Source organism: Varanus komodoensis, unplaced genomic scaffold (assembly GCF_004798865.1).
Source record: "Varanus komodoensis strain SLA01 unplaced genomic scaffold, ASM479886v1 scaffold18_1, whole genome shotgun sequence".
Classification (NCBI taxonomy): Eukaryota; Metazoa; Chordata; class Lepidosauria; order Squamata; family Varanidae; genus Varanus; species Varanus komodoensis.
The window spans coordinates 2,190,063-2,209,266 of record NW_025335548.1 but is presented as its reverse complement, the minus strand read 5'-3'; the positions used below and the strand labels follow the sequence as shown (position 1 = coordinate 2,209,266).

At 42.9% G+C, this 19,204-nt stretch overlaps 1 protein-coding gene across 2 annotated transcripts; it reads left to right on the top strand.

Annotated features, from left to right (window-relative positions):
* Nucleotides 1–93: 93 nt before the first annotated feature.
* PRKRA (protein activator of interferon induced protein kinase EIF2AK2) lies at nt 94–17,839 on the top strand. 2 transcript variants are annotated; one of them, XM_044427050.1, is made up of 9 exons: nt 94–255; nt 1,129–1,191; nt 1,951–2,120; nt 5,746–5,827; nt 8,436–8,514; nt 11,110–11,227; nt 12,303–12,400; nt 14,626–14,800; nt 16,223–17,839. In XM_044427050.1, exons 1-9 carry the CDS (start codon nt 98–100, stop codon nt 16,378–16,380), a joined length of 1,101 nt encoding a protein of 366 aa, XP_044282985.1. In that variant the 5' UTR covers nt 94–97; the 3' UTR covers nt 16,381–17,839. The 2 variants fall into 2 exon arrangements, with proteins under 2 accessions (XP_044282985.1, XP_044282986.1); XM_044427051.1 differs by lacking the exon at nt 1,129–1,191.
* Nucleotides 17,840–19,204: the final 1,365 nt, after the last annotated feature.

Sequence of the window (19,204 nt, the reverse complement as noted above, 5' to 3'; positions counted from 1 at the left end):
GCGAACCGAGGTGGGCCGTGCACGAGAGGCTCCGCCCCGCACGTGACCCGCGAAGCGGGGCTGTGCTGGAAGAATGTTGGTCGCCGATCAGGAAGAGATGGACGCGGAGGAAGCGGCGGCGGCGGCGGCGGGGAACAGCCTGACCCCGCCCCAGCCGCCCCAGCCGCAGGCTGCCCCCTGCCTGGCTGGGGCCGCGGAGGGCTTCCCGGGCCCGGAGCAGCGGAAGTCCCCGGTGGCGAGACAGGGCGCTGCCAGGTCTGCTGGAGGGCGAGGGGGGTCCGCGCGGGCGCGGAGCATTGTGGGGAGCGGCGACCCGCGGCGCGTGCGGAGCATCCTCTGCGCGCAAGACACGGGGCAGGACGGGGCTGTCGTCACGGGCGCGCTTGCTGGCCGCCGCCGCACGGGCGCCCGTCCCGGGCTGTGAGGGTGTAACTGATCCTCCAGTCCCGCCGCCACCTCCCGGGGACTGAGCCCTGGCGATGGGGCTTCCGAGTGGATGGGTGTAGGGTTGCGGGATGCGAGTAGCCCCGGACCAGCTGCTGCCTGGGAGTTCCGTGGCAGAAGAAAGCCTCACTCCAGCTCCCGGTGGCTGCGATTGGGAAGCATTCCTCTTGAACCGAGTGGACTTAGGCAAACATGCATACAACCGCAGTGCAAATTAATTTCCAGAGAGGTGGCTTTGTAGTAATGCGTTGCAGCAAAAAAACCAAGAGGCGTGTGGCACCTTGAAAGCGAACGAAGTTAACCTTAGGTTCACTTCAGTGGATGCCTGAAGTGTACACGTTAGATTTTAGTTAAGTCCGAACAAGTACCCTCATTTGTGTCCATTGAGGGTCTCCATCCATAAAAATGTCTGCATATTTTGAGTGTTGCTTGTATAGCACACACAGTGCTGTACCAGACATGCTTTCTTATCCAACTGGTTCTTCTGGTTTCAATTTTTTCCTTAAGCAAATTGCTGTCTTCCACTTCTGAAGCCTTTTTTTTTGGGGCCTTGTGATCTTCAAATGTACTTTGAAACAGCTCTTATGTATGTAATTTCTCTGCCTTTGCTTTCAGAGTACAGTACAACTAAATAATACTTATTTACTTACTTATCGATTTATACCCTGCCTTTTTCCTACAAAGGGCTCAAGGCAGCGTTCATCATTCTCCTCCTCCATCTCATCCCCACAACAACAACCCTGTGAGGTAGGTTGGGCTGAGAGTCTGTGACTGGCCCAAAGTTATAGAATTGGCCCAAATAATAGAATTATTTTTCAGATATATCATTCTTTCTGAAATGATACATTACCTGAAAATTCATGATGGCCTTTTGATAGGCTAGTCAGTCTTGGGAACAGGGGTGAAAGGAAACATACCCCATAGGAATGTTGTAAAAATAAAATGAAGAAAGGGAGGATTAAGTAAACCACCTTGGTTTCCTTGAAGGAAAACAGGCAGGGTTTTAATATGCATAATTAATGTCTTATTTTGGCCATCAGCCCACGAAGAGAATGAGCAAGATAAATGTGTAATAGTTGTGCTTTTGTGTTTTATACTTAGGCCTGCAAGAGGGAAAAAATGTAATTAAGAAGTTAACATCTGGTGACTTCTAGTTCACTGTGTAGGCTGCTATGCAAACATTACTCATTTTAGTTCCATAACAATGGCTTTTCACATGAAGTCTAAGCATCAAAGGGGGAAGCACATGTCACTTTGTTCTCATGATTCTGGCGGTATAGCCAAATCACTAGGGTTTATATTTTTGCTTTTTGCATTAACAGTGTAATTTTTCCATGGTTACTCATTCATATGAAAGTACAATCACAAAAGCATCCTAAGCTTTATCAGGATTGCGTTTCATGAATGAAAAGTACAACATGACATTCTTAAAAGCAAAAATTTGTTATTAAATCTAATGGCCTTCTTTTTCAAATATTCATTGAATTCATTTATCTTTATGAACAGCTTGGGGGAAATTATTGCGGCCAAACCAGGGAAAACACCAATTCAGCTGTTGCATGAATATGGCACAAAGGCTAACCTCAATCCTACGTATGAATTTGAAAAAGCTGAAGGACAAGTACATATGCCTATCTTTACCTATAAAGTCACTATAGGTGACATAACTGCAACAGGTTTGTAGCAGTGGTGCATTTTGGTATAATCTATGCCTTTGATTTCTTAATTTCATGTATTGTGTGTTTAATATTCTAAAGAATTAAATAGGGCATTGGTTGTTGGTAAACTGGGTAGCAAGAGTTTATTTACCCCCCCACCCCCACCTACCATGTAGCAAGTGGAGGGGCTGGAATGGTCCTTTAAGCTGTGAGGAAGGCAGTGCTCCTTGCATTTTAAAGGCTTTCCGTGATGATGAATTGGGCTTGGAAGAAGTGTACTGCTGTGGGAGAGGGAACTGGTCTCAAAGTGTCGTCGTCCTCCAAGACCAGTCCTCCAACAAGCTTCTTTAATCTGCAAGGAGAGCAATCCCTTTGCCATTTAAGGGATCCGGCAAGGGATTTGACTTGGAGGACTTTTTTAAACCTAAGCCTTTCCTCTTTTTAAGAGCTCATTCCTTGCTTGCTAGAGGGAGTTCCTCCCAAGCAGCAACTGAAATAATAGAATAGTTAGCATTCTTCTTAACACACTTCAACACTTCTGTCCTCTCCTCTTCTAATCCCAGAGTCCAGATGTTTGTTCACCTCCTCTTTTTTTAACATCCTTCAAGCCTAGTTGCAGAGCACAAAATTCCCTCCACACATCCAGACTAACCTCTTGCACTTTCCCTATACTAATACTAATCTCAGAGGCCAAACACTCTTGCCTACATCCTTCCCTTCCCCGTCTGTCCTAAATCCAGATTCCATCTTTCACATGTTCTAAACTTCCATCCAGTATTTTAACCCTAGAACCCAAATTAATTCATTAATTAATTTTTATACCACCCAGTAGCTTAAAAGCTTTCTTTTTCCCCAGTTCTAATCCTAGAGCCCATTATTCTCCATTAAAATTTTTATGGGCTTTTATCCTTAAATGTATGCTGGTTGAAAACAATGATAAGGAAATGGACATTTAGAAGGTTGGGGTGTGCTGGAAGTGAGAGACTGCAGAACAAAACAGGTTAAAAATAGTAGAGGAGAGCATTTCTTCCACCCTTTGATCCCTTATTTAGGTGACTCTGCTGGGACTGTTTTCAGGCAGATCTCACCCTGCCCAGCTTGTGCCTAGTTTGCATCGCAGCAGCATTCTCTGGCTGGAAAGAGGGTTTGGGTGAGAAAGTTAGTGGAAAGGAACCCCCCTTTCCCTGCCTTAGGAGAGCTTGGTTACTCCTGCTGTTAACACCTTGAGTGTAGAGCGGGAGTTAGCCTTCAGGGTTGATTGGAGGCATGGAGTCATGTTTGAAAAAGAAAGCTGAAGAACAGTTAGGTCAGCTACATCCCTTATGTATCTCTGAGAGCCACAGAATTGAGAGTGCTGTATGTCCCCCTTACATACTGCAGCATATATTCTGTGGGGGCTGAGATTTATGCTTCCTTCATGTGTATGGCTTGTTAGCAGAGAACCAGAACTCTTCCCTGCTTTCTGGGCTGGAAAGGAAAACTCCCCGTTGAGCACGGCCCTGTGCTTTGGCCACGGAAGATCACATTGAAGAGTAACTACTGCAGTGTAACAGCAGTACTTCTTTCTTGCGTGACTCCTGGGAACTGATCCTGTCACTGGTTGCTAACACGGGTCAATGTGTACACGGCTCTTTGGAAGCGCAGGAAGTTGTGGGACAGTAGAATGAGGGTGGCATTGGCTCAGAGAACTGGAAATTAAGTAGACATGCTCCCATGGAGGAATGCCCCACACCATCCTAGCAAGAGTAGAGGCAATCGTGACTGGGCTTGGAGTGAGCCCCTGGCTTCCCCTCCAGCTGAGGAGGTGGACAGGGCCTAACTCTGCATTCACGCTGGGCTTTGTTGGCTTTGAAAGGGGATTGTGGTGTTACAGGAAGAGGGTGGATATGATTTAAATAAAATTGATTTAAATCACAATGTAAATCACTAGTCAGTAGGACTAGATTTAAATCAGGGTTTCCGACATAATTTGCACAAATGCCTGCCTTACCTGTGGGTAGAGGATCTTCAATAAAATATCCCCAAACTGGTCTGCTGCCACTATATACGTGTCCTCCTCCAGGTAAAGAATAATATGATAAACCTCAGGCTATACACAGAAAGACTCAAAGACTTGTACGGTGTTCTACTCAAAAGGGCTCCCTTTCATTTTTACTGCTTGCTCCACCCTCCTCACACTTGACTTCTTATGCAGATCTATTCCACTCCCAACAATCTTATCCTATTCATTGGATTTTTAAAACTTAGCACTTAAGAGGTAAGGGGTTGATTTTGTGTGCATAGATTTGCAAAGGAACAATGGAATTAAGGTCCTTTTCTCAACTTTGTATGTTTATTTTATAACATTTTTGCTGTGAAGAAGAGGCATGTGATCACTGGAGAAACACACAGTTCTGAGAAATGTAAAACCAAGCATCTGTGATAATATCTTCTAGATTGCCCAATAATCTGACAGAAACCTCTGGATTAATGGAATTTATTTAACAAAAAAAATTGCATGAATATATAGCCTTATGCTACATAATTAAAAACTAATCCTTATTTCAGGACAAATAACCTTTGAACTATAATATATCTTAAATAGAAAACCATCTTTAGATAGATTTTTCCTCAAAAAGCATTCTATTTAAAAACCCAGTTTAAATAAAAATCTGATTAAAATTTAAAAAATCCAATTATTTTTTTAAATAATTGATTTTCATCCCCTCCGTAAATCATCCAGAAATCATCCTGCCCCTTCTGTGCTTGGGCTCAAATTTGTAGCACATGCTCCTGCCTTGACATAAGCTAGTGTTTCTCAGACATTTTAAACTCCAGCTCTCTTCTTGCACCTGAGCCCAGCCATCCTGTTGGCAACAGAGCACACCCCGTCATCGCACCACAGTTTGATACATGCAACTTCTGGTGGTGTGTGCAGGGATCTGTGGACTAGCGCGCTAATCCAACCCTGGTTTTGGAAGAGGAATTGGACAGAACATACTGCACTCCCTCCTGAAATTAGCCTGCCAGAGAAAGAAGGAAGCCTGAGGAGAAGAAACTGCCACAGCCAGATGTCCCCTTATGCTTCCTTCCTCCGTGCATCTTTCATGCTGTAGCAGTTTCAAGAGGGGCAGTGCCAAACTTCTGCTTCAAGGAAGGGTTCTGTCTGCTGCACCATCCCCTGGCTTCTCAGAATCTCCACTTTAGGTTGAATCTGAGAACTGAGAAGGTAAGTCTGAAAACTGAGAAGCCAATGGGAATAGGCTGCCCAACTGCAATCTTACAATTGCAGAAAGAAAAATATTTGAGGCTGCTTCTTTAGGATAGCCCTGACAAAATGCTGTGTGGACACCAGCCCCATTTTTCTTCTAAAGGGCTTGTGTGCTCTGCCAAAACATTGTAAGATCGGTCATTTCAGCATCTTAGAAAAATAGTCTGAACTGATCTGTTTAGGCTGGAAATAGTGATTTCATTTTTTAATGTTCTAAATGATAACTTGGAAGTTGGCATATACAAGATTGCAGTCTTTAAACTTGAAAAACTGAATTATCCTGAAATAGACAACATATATTTCAAAATATACAGACTTAGGATAGCTGTTTCTTTTCTTACTCTGCCAGTGAAAACATGCACAAATATTGTTGCTCTTCTTTTACTAATTCAGGAGAGGGTCCTAGCAAGAAAGTTGCAAAACAAAGAGCAGCAGAAGCTGCACTGCACATCTTGAAAGGCAGTTCTAATATTTGGTGAGTGGGATTTTGATGGCTGTGACATAGTGGCTTGCTCTGTCCAGGCATTCAGCTTGCTCATGGGAGAGCTAACAGTGTAGATGAGATGTGGGTGTGCAGCCAAACCCTGCCCCAATGGCCTCATCGCCCAGCTATCCTTTTGAGGCTTCTGCTCTGCACTCAGGCATAGGTGAGCAGAGCCCCCTTCCAGACCTCCTTCTCCAGCATAAGAATCTCTGGGGCCGAGAGCTCTGTGATGTTGCCAAGACTGTTAGACCCCCCATGACCAAGCTAAGCAAGTGCATCAGGCTAACATTGCTGTTGAATGGAAACCTCCAAATGTTTTGCACCGTGTGCCAATTTCTGTGACTTCTCATGAAACTGTATGTGAATTATGGCCAAGTGGAAATTTTATTATACTTTGCAGTTTCTATGAGTATGGAAGTAGAACTCTGCTTCTATCCCAGTTTCTGTCACAAATAAGTTAAGGTGGGGCATGCTGGGAGGTGTAGGACGTGCTTCTACCTAAACATGCGTAGGGTGCGCAGGCTTAAGCCTTGGACCCCGCCAACAATCTATGCGATGCTTCTCTGAATTCATTGTGGATATGTGCAGGTAACTATTTTTCGAATACAGATAACCTCTTTATCCTACTTTTCGAAGTGTTCTTGATAATAACTTTTGTAGTTTTCTGTCTTGACTGATGGCAAATAATGTAGTATATAATTCAATTTTCAAATAACTGGGATTACAGTAAATAAATGTCTTTCCTTCCATTCTGCTTTTGAGAATCCTTGAGAAACTCCTTGAGTTTCAATAGCATTGCAGAAAATTACCATTGTGGGGGAAGAGAGGAAGAAAACTCTGGAATTGAGTACACCTCTCACATTTTGTAAATATTTTATTATATCTTTTCATGTGACAACCCTGAAGAAATGACATTTTGCTACAATGTAAAGTAGTGAGTTTATAGCTTGTATAACAGTGTAAATTTGCTGTCCCCTCAAAATAACTCAGCACACAGCCATTAATGTCTAAACCGCTGGCAACAAAAGTGAGTACACCCCTAAGGGAAACTGTCCAAATTGGGCATTATTAGCCATTTTCCCTCCCTAGTGTCATGTGACGTGTTAGTGTTACAAGGTCTCAGGTGTGAATGGGGAGCAGGTGTGTTAAATTTGGTGTTACCGCTCTCACTCTCTCATACTGGTCACTGGAAGGTCAACATGGCACCTCATGGCTAAGAACTCTCTGAGGATCTGAAAAAAAGAATTGTTGCTCTACATAAAGATGGCCTGGGCTATAAGAAGATTGCCAAGACCCTGAAACTGAGCTGCAGCACGGTGGCCAAGACCAAACAGCGGTTTAACAGGACAGGTTCCACTCAGAACAGGCTTCGCCATGGACAACCAAAGAAGTTGAGTGCACGTGCTCAGCATCATATCCCGAGGTTGGCTTTGGGAAATAGACGTATGAGTGCTGCCAGCATTGCTGCAGAGGCTGAAGGGGTGGTGGGTCAGCCTGTCAGTGCTCAGACCATACGCTGCACACTGCATCAAATGGGTCTGCAGGGCTGTCGTCCCAAAAGGAAGCCTCTTCTAAAGATGATGCACAAGAAAGCCCGCAAACAGTTTTGCTGAAGACAAGCAGACTAAGGACATGGATTAGTGGAACCATGTCCTATGGTCTGATGAGATCAAGATAAACTTATTTGGTTCAGATGGTGTCAAGTGTGTGTGGCGACAACCAGGTGAGGAGTACAAAGATAAGTGTGTCTTGCCTACAGTCAAGCATGGTGGTGGGAGTGTCATGGTCTGGGGCTGCATGAGTGCTGCCGGCACTGGGGAGCTACAGTTTATTGAGGGAACCATGAATGCCAACATGTACTGTGACATTCTGAAGCAGAGCATGATCCCCTCCCTTCGGAGACTGGGCTGCAGGGCAGTATTCCAACATGATAATGACCCCAAACACACCTCCAAGACAACCACTGCCTTGCTAAAGAAGCTGAGGGTAAAGGTGATGGACTGGCCAAGCAAGTCTCCAGACCTAAACCCTATCGTTCATCTGTGGGGCATCCTGAAACAGAAGGTGGAGAAGCGCAAGGTCTCTAACAGCTCCGTGATGTCGTCATGGAGGAGTGGAAGAGGACTCCAGTGAACTCCATGCCCAAGAGGGTTAAGGCAGTGCTGGAAAATAATGGTGGCCACACAAAATATTGACGCTTTGGGCCATACTCACTTTTGTTACCAGCGGTTTAGACATTAATGGCTGTGTGTTGAGTTATTTTGAGGGGACAGCAAATTTACAGTTATACAAGCTGTATACTCACTACTTTACATTGTAGCAAAGTGTCATTTCTTCAGGGTTGTCACGTGAAAAGATAAAATATTTACAAAATGTGAGGGGTGTACTCACTTCTGTGATATGCTGTATATACATAGTCATTTTGATTTTGAAGAGTATGTGCGTTGTCAGTCTGTTTGGCCTGAGCTAGCACCTTAAGCTGTGGGTAATCTTAAGCTAACATTTCATACGGTTTGTAATTGGATCCTGATTTATTAGTGGAACAATGCCTGGAATTATTTCTAAACTGCCAATTTTAAGTTTACTGTGTTCATTTTAGTATTTCTGTGCCAGACCACTTAATTCCTGAACCTTTCGATCAAGCTCAGAATCAGGCCAATCCTATAGGATCATTGCAGGTAAGATCGCTGGCTTTTTTTCTTTTAGAGTGTATGCTTTTTTCATAGTAAATTACATGCCCATTTTAGAACCATATACAAAATATATTTTTCCTTCATTTTTCTGATGACAGAAAACAACACAGGTAGTCAAGATCAGGTAGCACAAATGGGAAAGCAGAATACTTACTACTCAGGAAGCATTTTAAAGGCAGTGTCATAAAGCAAAATACAGTGATTACACATTTTGTGGAGAAGGGGAAAGTAGAGGAAAATTTGATGTCTTGGTCAGGATCTTATATACACATGGCTGTGTATGTGTGTTGGTCAACAACAGCCCATCCTCTGTGATATATAGCATGAAGATCTTTTATTTGGCTATAAAATGTTGTGGAGTAATAGCAAAATTTGTTCTTACATCACTCAATTGAAAATTTTCACTGGGCCATTAATATGGCTTTGTGAAATTTTACCTTCTTAGAAGACCTGTCAGGTTTGTCCCGGGCAGAGATCAAGAGGCTCTTTTGCAGCTGAAACCTTTGTGAAGACTTCCTTATTTCTAAGTGTTATGAGCAGTGGTATTAACTGAATACCTTTATTCCTGGCAGTAACTGTGCTGGCTCTTTACTGCAAAGCCGATTTTATATATTCTTGTTAATTGACTCAAGCATTTCTCCATTCAACAGAAAAGCAGCGTCTTTTTCTTGTACAAGTAATTTGTGGAAGATCCTGCACTGTATCAGGACTCTCACATGTGTGTTAGGAGAGAAGGGAAGTTGGTTCATCCTTTTCCAGATGCCATTTTCTTGTTGAAAATCTTCCATTCTCAGCTTTGGTCTTGGGATCTTCCCAAGTGGAAAAATGTATGACTATAGCTCTGTGTGCCCATACCCTTTTCTAGTCAAGGATAATTGCTCCTTGAGGGACAACTTTTTCAGCAGGAATAATGAGATGGATGGGTTAACCCTCTACAGTCCTGATACAGATGGGTGGTGTCTGCTTAATTTCTGGAACTCACTCATCACATCCAGTTTGTCCCTGAAATCTGAAGACTTTTAAGAATAGCCTCCTTGAAACTTCAGGTGGGAAAAAAGTAGAGACATCCTTGTGTATGTGCGTGTTTGTCCTGCTGTGTTTAATCACTCTAAGGCTGCTGTGCAGACTTGGTCCTGAAATAAGTCCTGCTGAACACAGTGCAGCTCTTTTCAAATAAACATAGATTGTGCTTTTACATCCCAAGTGTGAGCAGGATTGCAGCCATACATTCTTGTGAGAGTAATGGAACAGGGGAAAGAGCTATCTGGTGACTCCCTTCTGCATTCATTCTCTTTTAAATCAGCTGTTTGGCCACATTGGCTAAATTAATGAAATCCAGCAGTTAGGAAGCAAAGTAGGCAGGCCTCCAAAGGAGGGCAGGATTAGTCCAAATACAGTTTGTTTTACAGCGTGATGTGATAAATAGAAAGACCTTATTAATAAAAACTGCTTCACATTTTTTGCATATTATTTTTACAGCTGAGTGTAGTCTTGAACCTTTTTGCTGAAATGTCTCTGTGTTGCTGACAATGCCTTGATTTGTCTCCAAATCAGGGTTTTCTAGCTTGTTTTTGCAAACTCTCTTTTAGTTTAGATTAGAAAACCTTTTCCCTTTCAGGGTTAAAAATGAAGTTTGCTTCTCTTTCTTTTCACTGATTAGATTGTAAGCATTCAGGCAGGGTCTCTTCTGATTACCTTTTTTCCCCCCTGTAGGGCATCGACTTACTTTTAGGAAATAAGTAAATATTAAGAGAAACACATCAGCAGAATTCACTCAGCACATTTGGTGGCTTAGCATGCTCTCTGAACCTGAGTGTGCTACCTGGAAGGTGGGTTTCGGTGAGCTGCTGAGCCAGCACCCAAAGCCATGGCTTGCTCTAGTGTTTCTAAGCCACACTTGGCATTCAAGTGTCATCCAAACCCGAATGGTTGGCCAAAGCCCCTATAGAGCAGTGAGGCAGGAGTGGCCAAAATAGCTTGCTGGTTTAGACAGGTGGCTCTGAGTGCCAGTGGCAGCGGTTCTAAAATGCCCAAGCTGTCAGGCATAGCTGCCAACTGAAAGGGCTGCCAGCTGCAGCAGCTCTGGGTGGACAGAAAGAGCCCTTCCATCCTTGGGAGGTACATTCTGGCTTCAACCCAAAACAATTAGACAAGGCTATTGCATGTTCTGTTATTTCATGATTATTAAAACCGCTAGCCATTCCTCATAGATGGTGGTGACCAAAAGTACTGTCTGCACCATATTTGACAGCTTTGCACTTGTGTAGTTTTGTAAAGCTAGTAAGAAGTCATGATAGCTAGAAGTCAAACATACTATAAAACTGACACCAGTATGGCTGAAATACACAAACCTTTTTATTGTTTAAATCCTGATTTCAAGTATAAATATTTCTGAAACCAAGTTTTGTTATGCAAGCTACCATGGAATTTTGAAAGTTAATTATAATTAACATAATTGAAGGGTTTTCCTGCAGTAATCAGCAACATACATTAGTGGTGATGGTGATTACTAAATGGATATGAGGTTGTTTCATAGTAGACGCACCAAACATCCACTTGGTCTTTTGCATCTTTCTCCAGGAGCTGGCTATTCAGAAAGGCTGGAGACTTCCAGAGTATTCACTGGCCCAGGAGACAGGGCCACCTCATAAAAGAGAGTTTACCATGACTTGCAGAATAGAAACATTTGTGGAAACAGGTGAGTATTCCCTGCACCCTGCCAAATGTAGCATTGCCTGAATTTGGCCAAAGAACTAATGCTTCAATGCAATATATTGAGGTTTCCATTTTTGTTATCTCTTTATTGTCTCATATAATTCTGTTGTAAGCAGCTTTGATGCCTTTTTAGTTTGAAAGTCCATTTAATAAGTAAATAATTACATACAAGTCAGAGTTGTATATTTTAAAAAATATTATCTGTACTTAGTTGTGTGTTTATATAATAAAAGTATACAGGACAATTCAGCTACAGTGCTTCTCTGTGTAAATTTACCATTTGCTCTCCCTGGAACTCAAGAAAACACCGTTTCTCCCTCCCCCTAATACATGTGAATGTGTACAGTGCTTATCCTCACCTGGTGCCAAGCGTATCTTTTTTCCATTTTGACCTTGCTGCTTGATCAAATGACAAACACTTTGGAGAGGAGAACATTGTTGAACTCTGACTCCCATTAGCCAAGTCACCATAGCCAATGGTGAGGGATGATGGGAGTTGCAGTTCAGCTACATCAGGAGGACCAAGCCTCCCTCATCCCTGCTGTATAGCCTTTCATCCATTCTGCAGCAGCTCCTTCTGTCCTTTCCCACAAGAGACTTCACCTTCAGATCACTTTGTGGCAGGCACCTGTGCAGCCAAGAGCTTGACCTGTAGGCAGCCTGGTTCAGATTAGGTCCTGAATTCAGGCCTGCTTTTATCATCCTTCTCCACATGATACCCTTCCACATCTTGGTGCTTCCTTATCTTTCTTCTGGTGTGATAGGAGAAAACTCTGATCTGGCAATGGCTAGAAAGAAACTCATCAGTTCATAATTAAACTGTTTATGCGAAAATTGATTGGAATGAAACATACAAGGAGACAGTCTTAGATTGGTGACTGCAGTTGAAGATGTGGAGGCTAAGAATGCATTATTTTACTGAGGGGGCCCGGTTGCCTTGCAAGGATGCATTTCAGTATGACTTCTTAGCTATAATCATGTTTTGCTTTTGTATGAATGTATCCCAGCTTAAGTTTTCTGTTTGTTTCAGTAATTTTTGCTCTTCTTTCATTATGCAGGGGTGGGGACTTCTAAAAAGTTAGCCAAGCGAAATGCTGCTGAGAAATTACTTGAAAAATTCCACAGTTTATCTGGAGATAGTTTTACTACTTCTTTAGTAAGTAATTCATTCTATTTCATGGAAGCCGCTCAGTCCTTCAAACGTAACCAAACTATTTGCATTCATTTCTGTTAATACCTCCCTTGTAGCCGCATACACAAGGAAGGTGCACCTGCTGGTCTGGCTGATTCAGCACATGTGGGTCACCTCCCGTCTTCCTTCCTGCAGTCAACAGATTCTCTTCCCCCAAGCCAGCCTTTTCTAATAGAGGAACGATAGTCTTATATATATATTTTTATTTATTAAAACATTTTATGCAGTCACTTGGGAAAGCATGGCATTAAATGTTGTCCTACTTTGTTCTGAGTAAACAGGCTGCATGCCTGACGCTGAAATCTAGCATAAATTCAGATAAATATATAAGAGCCGTACTTCTCCAGGTACCTAACAACTGTTTGCTCCTCTGAAGACAGCTTTCCTCACCCAAGCATTAAGTAATAAGGGTGAGGTTCACAAATCTTCTGAAAATAATAAGTCATCCACTCCATATCAGTGCAAGCATCCACTTTACAGTCAGGGCGGCCAGATGCAAAAGAAGACAGGGCTTCTGCACCTTTAATAGTTGGGTGAAAGAGGGAATTTCTCTGCCATGCAGGCTAAAAGATGTAAAAACCCTTGCCCTCTTGCATCTGGCCACTCCTGTCACAGTGGTGGAGGTCTTTTGTAATGTTTCCTCCTTCAGATTTTGGAAGGAGCTCAGTTCGGTCATTTTCACAAAACCCAGATACATGTTGGTGCACTAATAATGAGTCTCACAGCTATCTCTTAAGGAGCTGTTGCTTTCTGCTGTTCTGCTCATGGCTATTTCTCTGAAAAGTCTAAGACATTTTGAGTGATGGTGGGTGGTGGGGAAGTCTAATCAGTTGACTTTAAATTCCTGGATTTACTTAATGGTAGGAACGAGTAAGCACCAAACTGTCCTAATACCAGTGGCCACGGTATGCTTTCAGGAAATGGGACTGCAAGTTTGTCCCCTCAAAGTAGCCCTGGGCTCGCATAGTGTTTGTAGACCTATCCCTTGACTAAGAATCTGGGATGATCTTGGGACCCCAGCATTTATTTCTGTACCTTCAATAGCAGCCTTAGTTGCAGAAATTTAGCATAGCGCTAAAGTGCTGGAGAAAGCGTCATTTGCTTAATTTCTGCTTGATGGGCTACTGCTAACGCTAGAGTGGAACATCTAGTAGAAAAGCTGACTATGAATGAAATTATAGGTTTTAATTAACTGGCATTTGTTGTGCTATATAAAAAAATAACAGTGCTCCAGATACACAACCTAACCTGAAAGTTATGGATAGTGGAGATCCTAGAAGGGGCAATGTTTGAAGGAATTCCTGAACAGCAGGACTTAGCTGTTGTCTTGGTAGTAGCTCTGTGTAATACAGGACATGGGCCATGGGAAAAGCCCTGGTCCATCCTTATGTGTATAAGTATGCATGACTTAACATGCCACCCATTGATGGCCCAGGTGGGTGCACTGCCGGGGTGCTAAGAGGTAAGTGCCTTTAAAGAGAACTAGGGGCATGTGGGATGCTTGTACAAATAAGGCCTTTATCTTTAGATTTGGTGTGGATTTAGTGTGGCCTGTATCTTTAGATTTTCTAGCAGGCAGGGCTCCTGGAATACCTCACTGCAACATCTGGCTGCTTCCTCAGCAGACCCACCTGCTGACCTCATTGCAACATCTGCTGCCGCTGCCACCATCACCAGCTCCTCCCTACTCACTTTAAAAGAGCTTCTTTTGTTCCTCTACTTCTCATATTTCAGAGTCACCCAGAACTAATAAACAGGTGATAGCACAGTCGCTCTCCAGAGAGAGAGAGAGAGAGAGAGAGAGAGAGAGAGAGAGAGAGAGAGAGAGCGCGCGCACACACAGCGCAGCGCAGCGCAGCGCAGCTTTCTGCAGGTTGAATTTTGGTTCTTTTTTAGCTGTGAATACAGCAGGAGAAGAGGAAGGTTCTTTCTGAAGATTTTGAAAAAACCCCTGTTGAGTAAAGGGACAATAGATATTGCCTGAGAATCATCCGGCAGATCCACAATTACAGGAAGAGAAATAGAAGCAAGGCAGGATCAGTGAAATGGGCAGAGCATAGCACAGTATATCTGCCTAATAGATTATCAAGGAATAGGGAGAAGATGGTTGATGTCATGTTAAAGGTGTTGGATGATTTACTAAATGTAACAAGATATATAAAGTTCTAAAACCTCTTAATTTGTTTTAGGGAAATGAGCAGAGTCATAATTTGCGATGTACGTGGGACACCTTAAGGAACTCAAATGGAGAAAAAATCATGTTGCTGAAGAGAAGTTCCCTCAGTATTCCCAATACAGATTATGTCCAGCTCCTTGGAGAAATTGCAGATGAACAAAGTTTTAATACAACGTACTTGAATATAGGTAAGAACTGCCACCGTGAGTGAGATGCATCTTCCTCCTCAGTGTGTTTTTACCCAACAGCAGCCCGGCAAAACCAGTAGCTTCAGATGCAGAGTACCAAAAAAGTGAGCATTGTGAAATTATGATTCTGTTCTACCTTTAACACAAACTTAGCAGTGATGACAATGAAAGAGCTTACTTTCTGTACAACTCTGCATTTAGTTTCAGAACATTAATTTGATTAAAAGCTGCAATAGATGTAGACAAATGAATGGCAGGGCAGAATTACAGTGTGCTTGGTTTTCAGGGATATTATGCTGAATCTGCTGTTTGGTACAATGCTCTGACAAAATTCACCAGACTAGAAGCCCTTCAGAGAATTACTGTGGTCATGGAGTTGCTCTAATCCCTACATTCAGTTGTATAAAACATAAATTGTGGGTTGGATCCAGACTAACTGCAATCCTGTGCAAGTCTAATCAGAAGTGGGATCCACCAGGTTCCAGGGGCCTTACTTTCTGGTGTGCATGTTTAGGGTTGCCACCTCAGTTAATTGCATTTAGTTCCAATTGTAACCGAGTCAAACATCAGTGAAGTCCCACTGATTTCAGAGGAAACAAAATACAACGATCCCAGTCTCAGCTGGGGCAGTATCCCTAGTAGGTTGTTGATTTGTGCATCGGTCCGTCTGTCCCTACCGTAGCTCCAAGACTGTAAAACCCAGGTGCTTGAAACTTGGTATGCACACTAAGAGGTATGTATGGTGTTACTTTGTTCTTAAAACAGATTCATTAATTTTAATATATATGTGCCCAGATGGTTGACCTTTGCAGTACCTCTTAGCCATTAGGGGCAAACTTCCCTAACCAGGACATACCTTCTCAGTCTGCATTATTTGAAGCCTGGGGAGATCAGCATGGGGAGAGGGACAGTGACATGCCTGCCCCCTCCTCCTCGATGAGTGGCAGTGCATAGGTCCTTCTCTTAAAGTTCACTGAGATGCACCTGGCAGGAGCCATAGCTATGGAAGGCAGGGAAAGTGCCTTCTCCCAGGTCAGGCACAGTGGCAGTCGGGAAGGCATGCGTGGAGGCTCTGCTGTATCAAACTAAGGGCCCTTTTGTTGATCGAGGGTCAGTTCTGTGCTTGCTGCTTCTCCCCTGCTGTTGGGCAACTCCCAGGAGAAGGTGGTGGGAAGCCTTTCCCTCAAGAGCCTGCAGGGGGCACTGTTGCAGGGGCCTCCACCTAGACAGGTCAGCCATGGTGCATTCAACTTGACAGTTGTGTAGGTTGCTTGCAGTTTTCACTTTATCAACATAAAGGATATTCCCAGCCGTGCAAAGCAAAGCTTGATCCATTCACTATTTGGAAAAGTGTGTCTGTGTGAAATGACTTTTAAAAATAGATAATATGCCATTAATCAATATCTGTGTTTGCAATTTCAGAGGAACTGAGCGTTAATGGACAATTCCAGTGTCTTGCAGAACTTTCAACTAACCCAATCACAGTTTGCCATGGGACTGGAATCTCCTGGGGTAACGCGCACAATGATGCCGCACACAATGCACTACAGTATTTAAAAATCATGGCTGGAAGGAAATAAGCTTCAAGCAAAGGGAAATATTTAGAGAGAAGCATCACTCAGAAGGATACATGTATCCAAGCCAAGCAGTTTCCAAACTACTGAGGCTGTTTTTTAGTCACATCACAAAATCGATAGATACAATTATCCATTATAAGGAAATAATCTAAATCCATTATTGCAAGGTTTTTGTTTTGGATAGCTAGACTCAGGAATCCCAGATCCCTGCATAACTGGATGCATGGGATGAGACATGGAATTCAGCTTTCTAGAGTCTGATGGGTCAGAATCCTCAGGGCTAAAGTAGACATGACTCTAAACCATGGATGGGCAGAAGTTAAAGTGGGAACGATCGGTAGACGAGTTGCAATACATCCACCATGCTTTCCAACTTGATTTCACAAGTAGGAACAAGAAAAAGCCACCTGTCCCTCCTAACTTAGGCAGCTGAAATCATGAAAATTTGGAGGGAATCACGAATAGAGTTATGTGTGAAACTGGTCTGCAAGCTTCAATTCTGGTACCAAAAGCGCATTGCTAGGGTCAGCATCTTCTCAAATATACCCTGTCCAGCAATTCAGTCTTCATCAAGTACTATTTTGCACCTGGCTCTACTTGATGAACCAAAGTGAAAACTAAAGTAGATCACATACGGCTAAAGTCTACCATGACCTGCTAGAAACAAAGATCTACACCCCAAAAAGCAGCCACCCCTATATTGACATCACAGTGAGAATGCTGTGACATAATAATACCAAATAAATTCTATTAGATATTACAGGGAGTGATGGTAGAGAGAACTACAGGTGTGGCTACCCTTTTAACTGTATGTTTAGAATAATGTCTACTTTGCTCCTCAGAAAACATACCTTCAAATGAATTTCCAAGCACTACACATTCCCTTCCTTTGAAAGCACCCTGACTTCAGTACTGCATGTCTCTGTTACACTTCTTGCATTTCATGACAAAATTGCAAAGTCTAGAAAAAAGGAAGTTTAGGAATTAGATACTACTGACATGGAATACTTTGGACAAAAATGGCCATCTTTGTGATTTATTGCAATTAGAGTAACTTATTTTTTCTGGCTGAATTGGGGTCAGGGTTTAATGCGGAATACTAGAATTACTGTATTTACTGTATTCAGCTTTAGTACGATGAAGTAGCTTTGAGCCTACGTGGCAAACCTACTAAAGCTTGCAGGCACCTTCAGAAAACTTCTGTGTATGGGATCTTAAAACCAAAGTTGCTGATATCTGAAACTAAGGACGTTTCTGCTTCGAAAAGCTTTATATGATGTGATGGACATGGAATATTATACAGGTTCCGGTATTTGAATTTCTCAGTGTGTGAACTGTGGCCTTTTTAACCCTATGGTTTGAAGACTGAATTTTTATAGAAATAATTATTGACATCACTGCCATTTTTCATAAGGTGTCTATAAAAGTCATTAGTCATTCTTTAATAAATTGTTTTAAAGAATAACTGCAGTAATCAGTTTTAATTTTAAGACCTAAATTTTCTCTCTCCCTTGAATAGAAGGGCATTGTTCACTTTGTCCATTTGTCATATCAGAGTAGTGCAGGTCATGCTGTCTTTTCTAGCACTAATCACGGCAGCCCACAACACTGATAATTTTGCACATTTCCCATTTAGTGGTGGATATGTACACAGAAGCCTGAATGCATGCTGCCAGCACTGAAATAACTTGTTTTAGAAAGACCGTGGGGCTTTTCATATTACATTAGTCATGTAGTCATGTCCTACCCATCACGACCTCATGGACAACACTTCTCCAGGGTCTCCTGTCCTCCACCATCCCTAGGAGTCCACCTAAGCTCACTCCGACTGGTTCAGTGACTTCATCTAGCCATCTCATTCTCTGCCATCCCCTTCTTTTGCCGTCAATCGTTCCCAACATTAGGGTCTTCTCCAGTGAGTCTTGCCTATAGGGGGTTTTCATACCAGCAATTAATTCAGTGGTAATCATTCAGTATTACATTACCATATTCCACTACAGTATTGATGTTTTTGCTAGGACTTTTTTAGAGCCAACTGTTTGGCAATTTTTGGGTGTTCCACTGAGTTGAAACTGCTTCAGAAGTCCAAGCAACTTGCTGAATTCAGGTAGTACAGTCCATTGACTCCACCAGCTAACATCCTAGGAGACCACCGCATCTTGACCTAATCAACTGCGAGAATGGGAGACCCCATTTTGCAGCATGAAGACTACCACAGCTGTGGAGCCCCTGGAAACTCCTGCCATGATAGAACCCCCCCAAGTCCATGTTCAGGAACACTTGAGCAGGCCTCTTGAGCAGTCAGTGCACAAGATCTACACTCTCGAGAGAGCCGATGCTCGTGTTTTCTAAGGCAATCTATATGCATGCATGATTGTGTGACATGGGAATCACAAGATTGGAGTGGCTGTTTGAACAGAAAACTGCATCCTGGAGTTTTTTACTCATGTACGCAGTCACCACAGTCTTTCAGTAGTTCCTGCTTTGTGCATTGCACCGGTCACTAAAATGGACCATTGCTTGAGCTGTTACATAGATGATAATGCCAAGCACAGCAATGGCAGCACCATTTCTTTATGTGGGAAGAACTGCACAAGCACACAATCAGACATCACTGTATAGCTCCAGGTTCTAGAGTAACAGAGTTTTTAATGGAGCGGAGTGCCTCTCCCACTATGCTAGGCAAGAGTCAGTATTAGTCCTGGAATGTGTCTCACCCAGGGCTCAGCTAACAGGCAATCAATAAATGCCCTTCTCTTGGCTGCCAATTGGTTACCGGCTTGTCATTTGGTTTCAGCAAGGCACAGGCCTTGTTTTCTATTCTCTA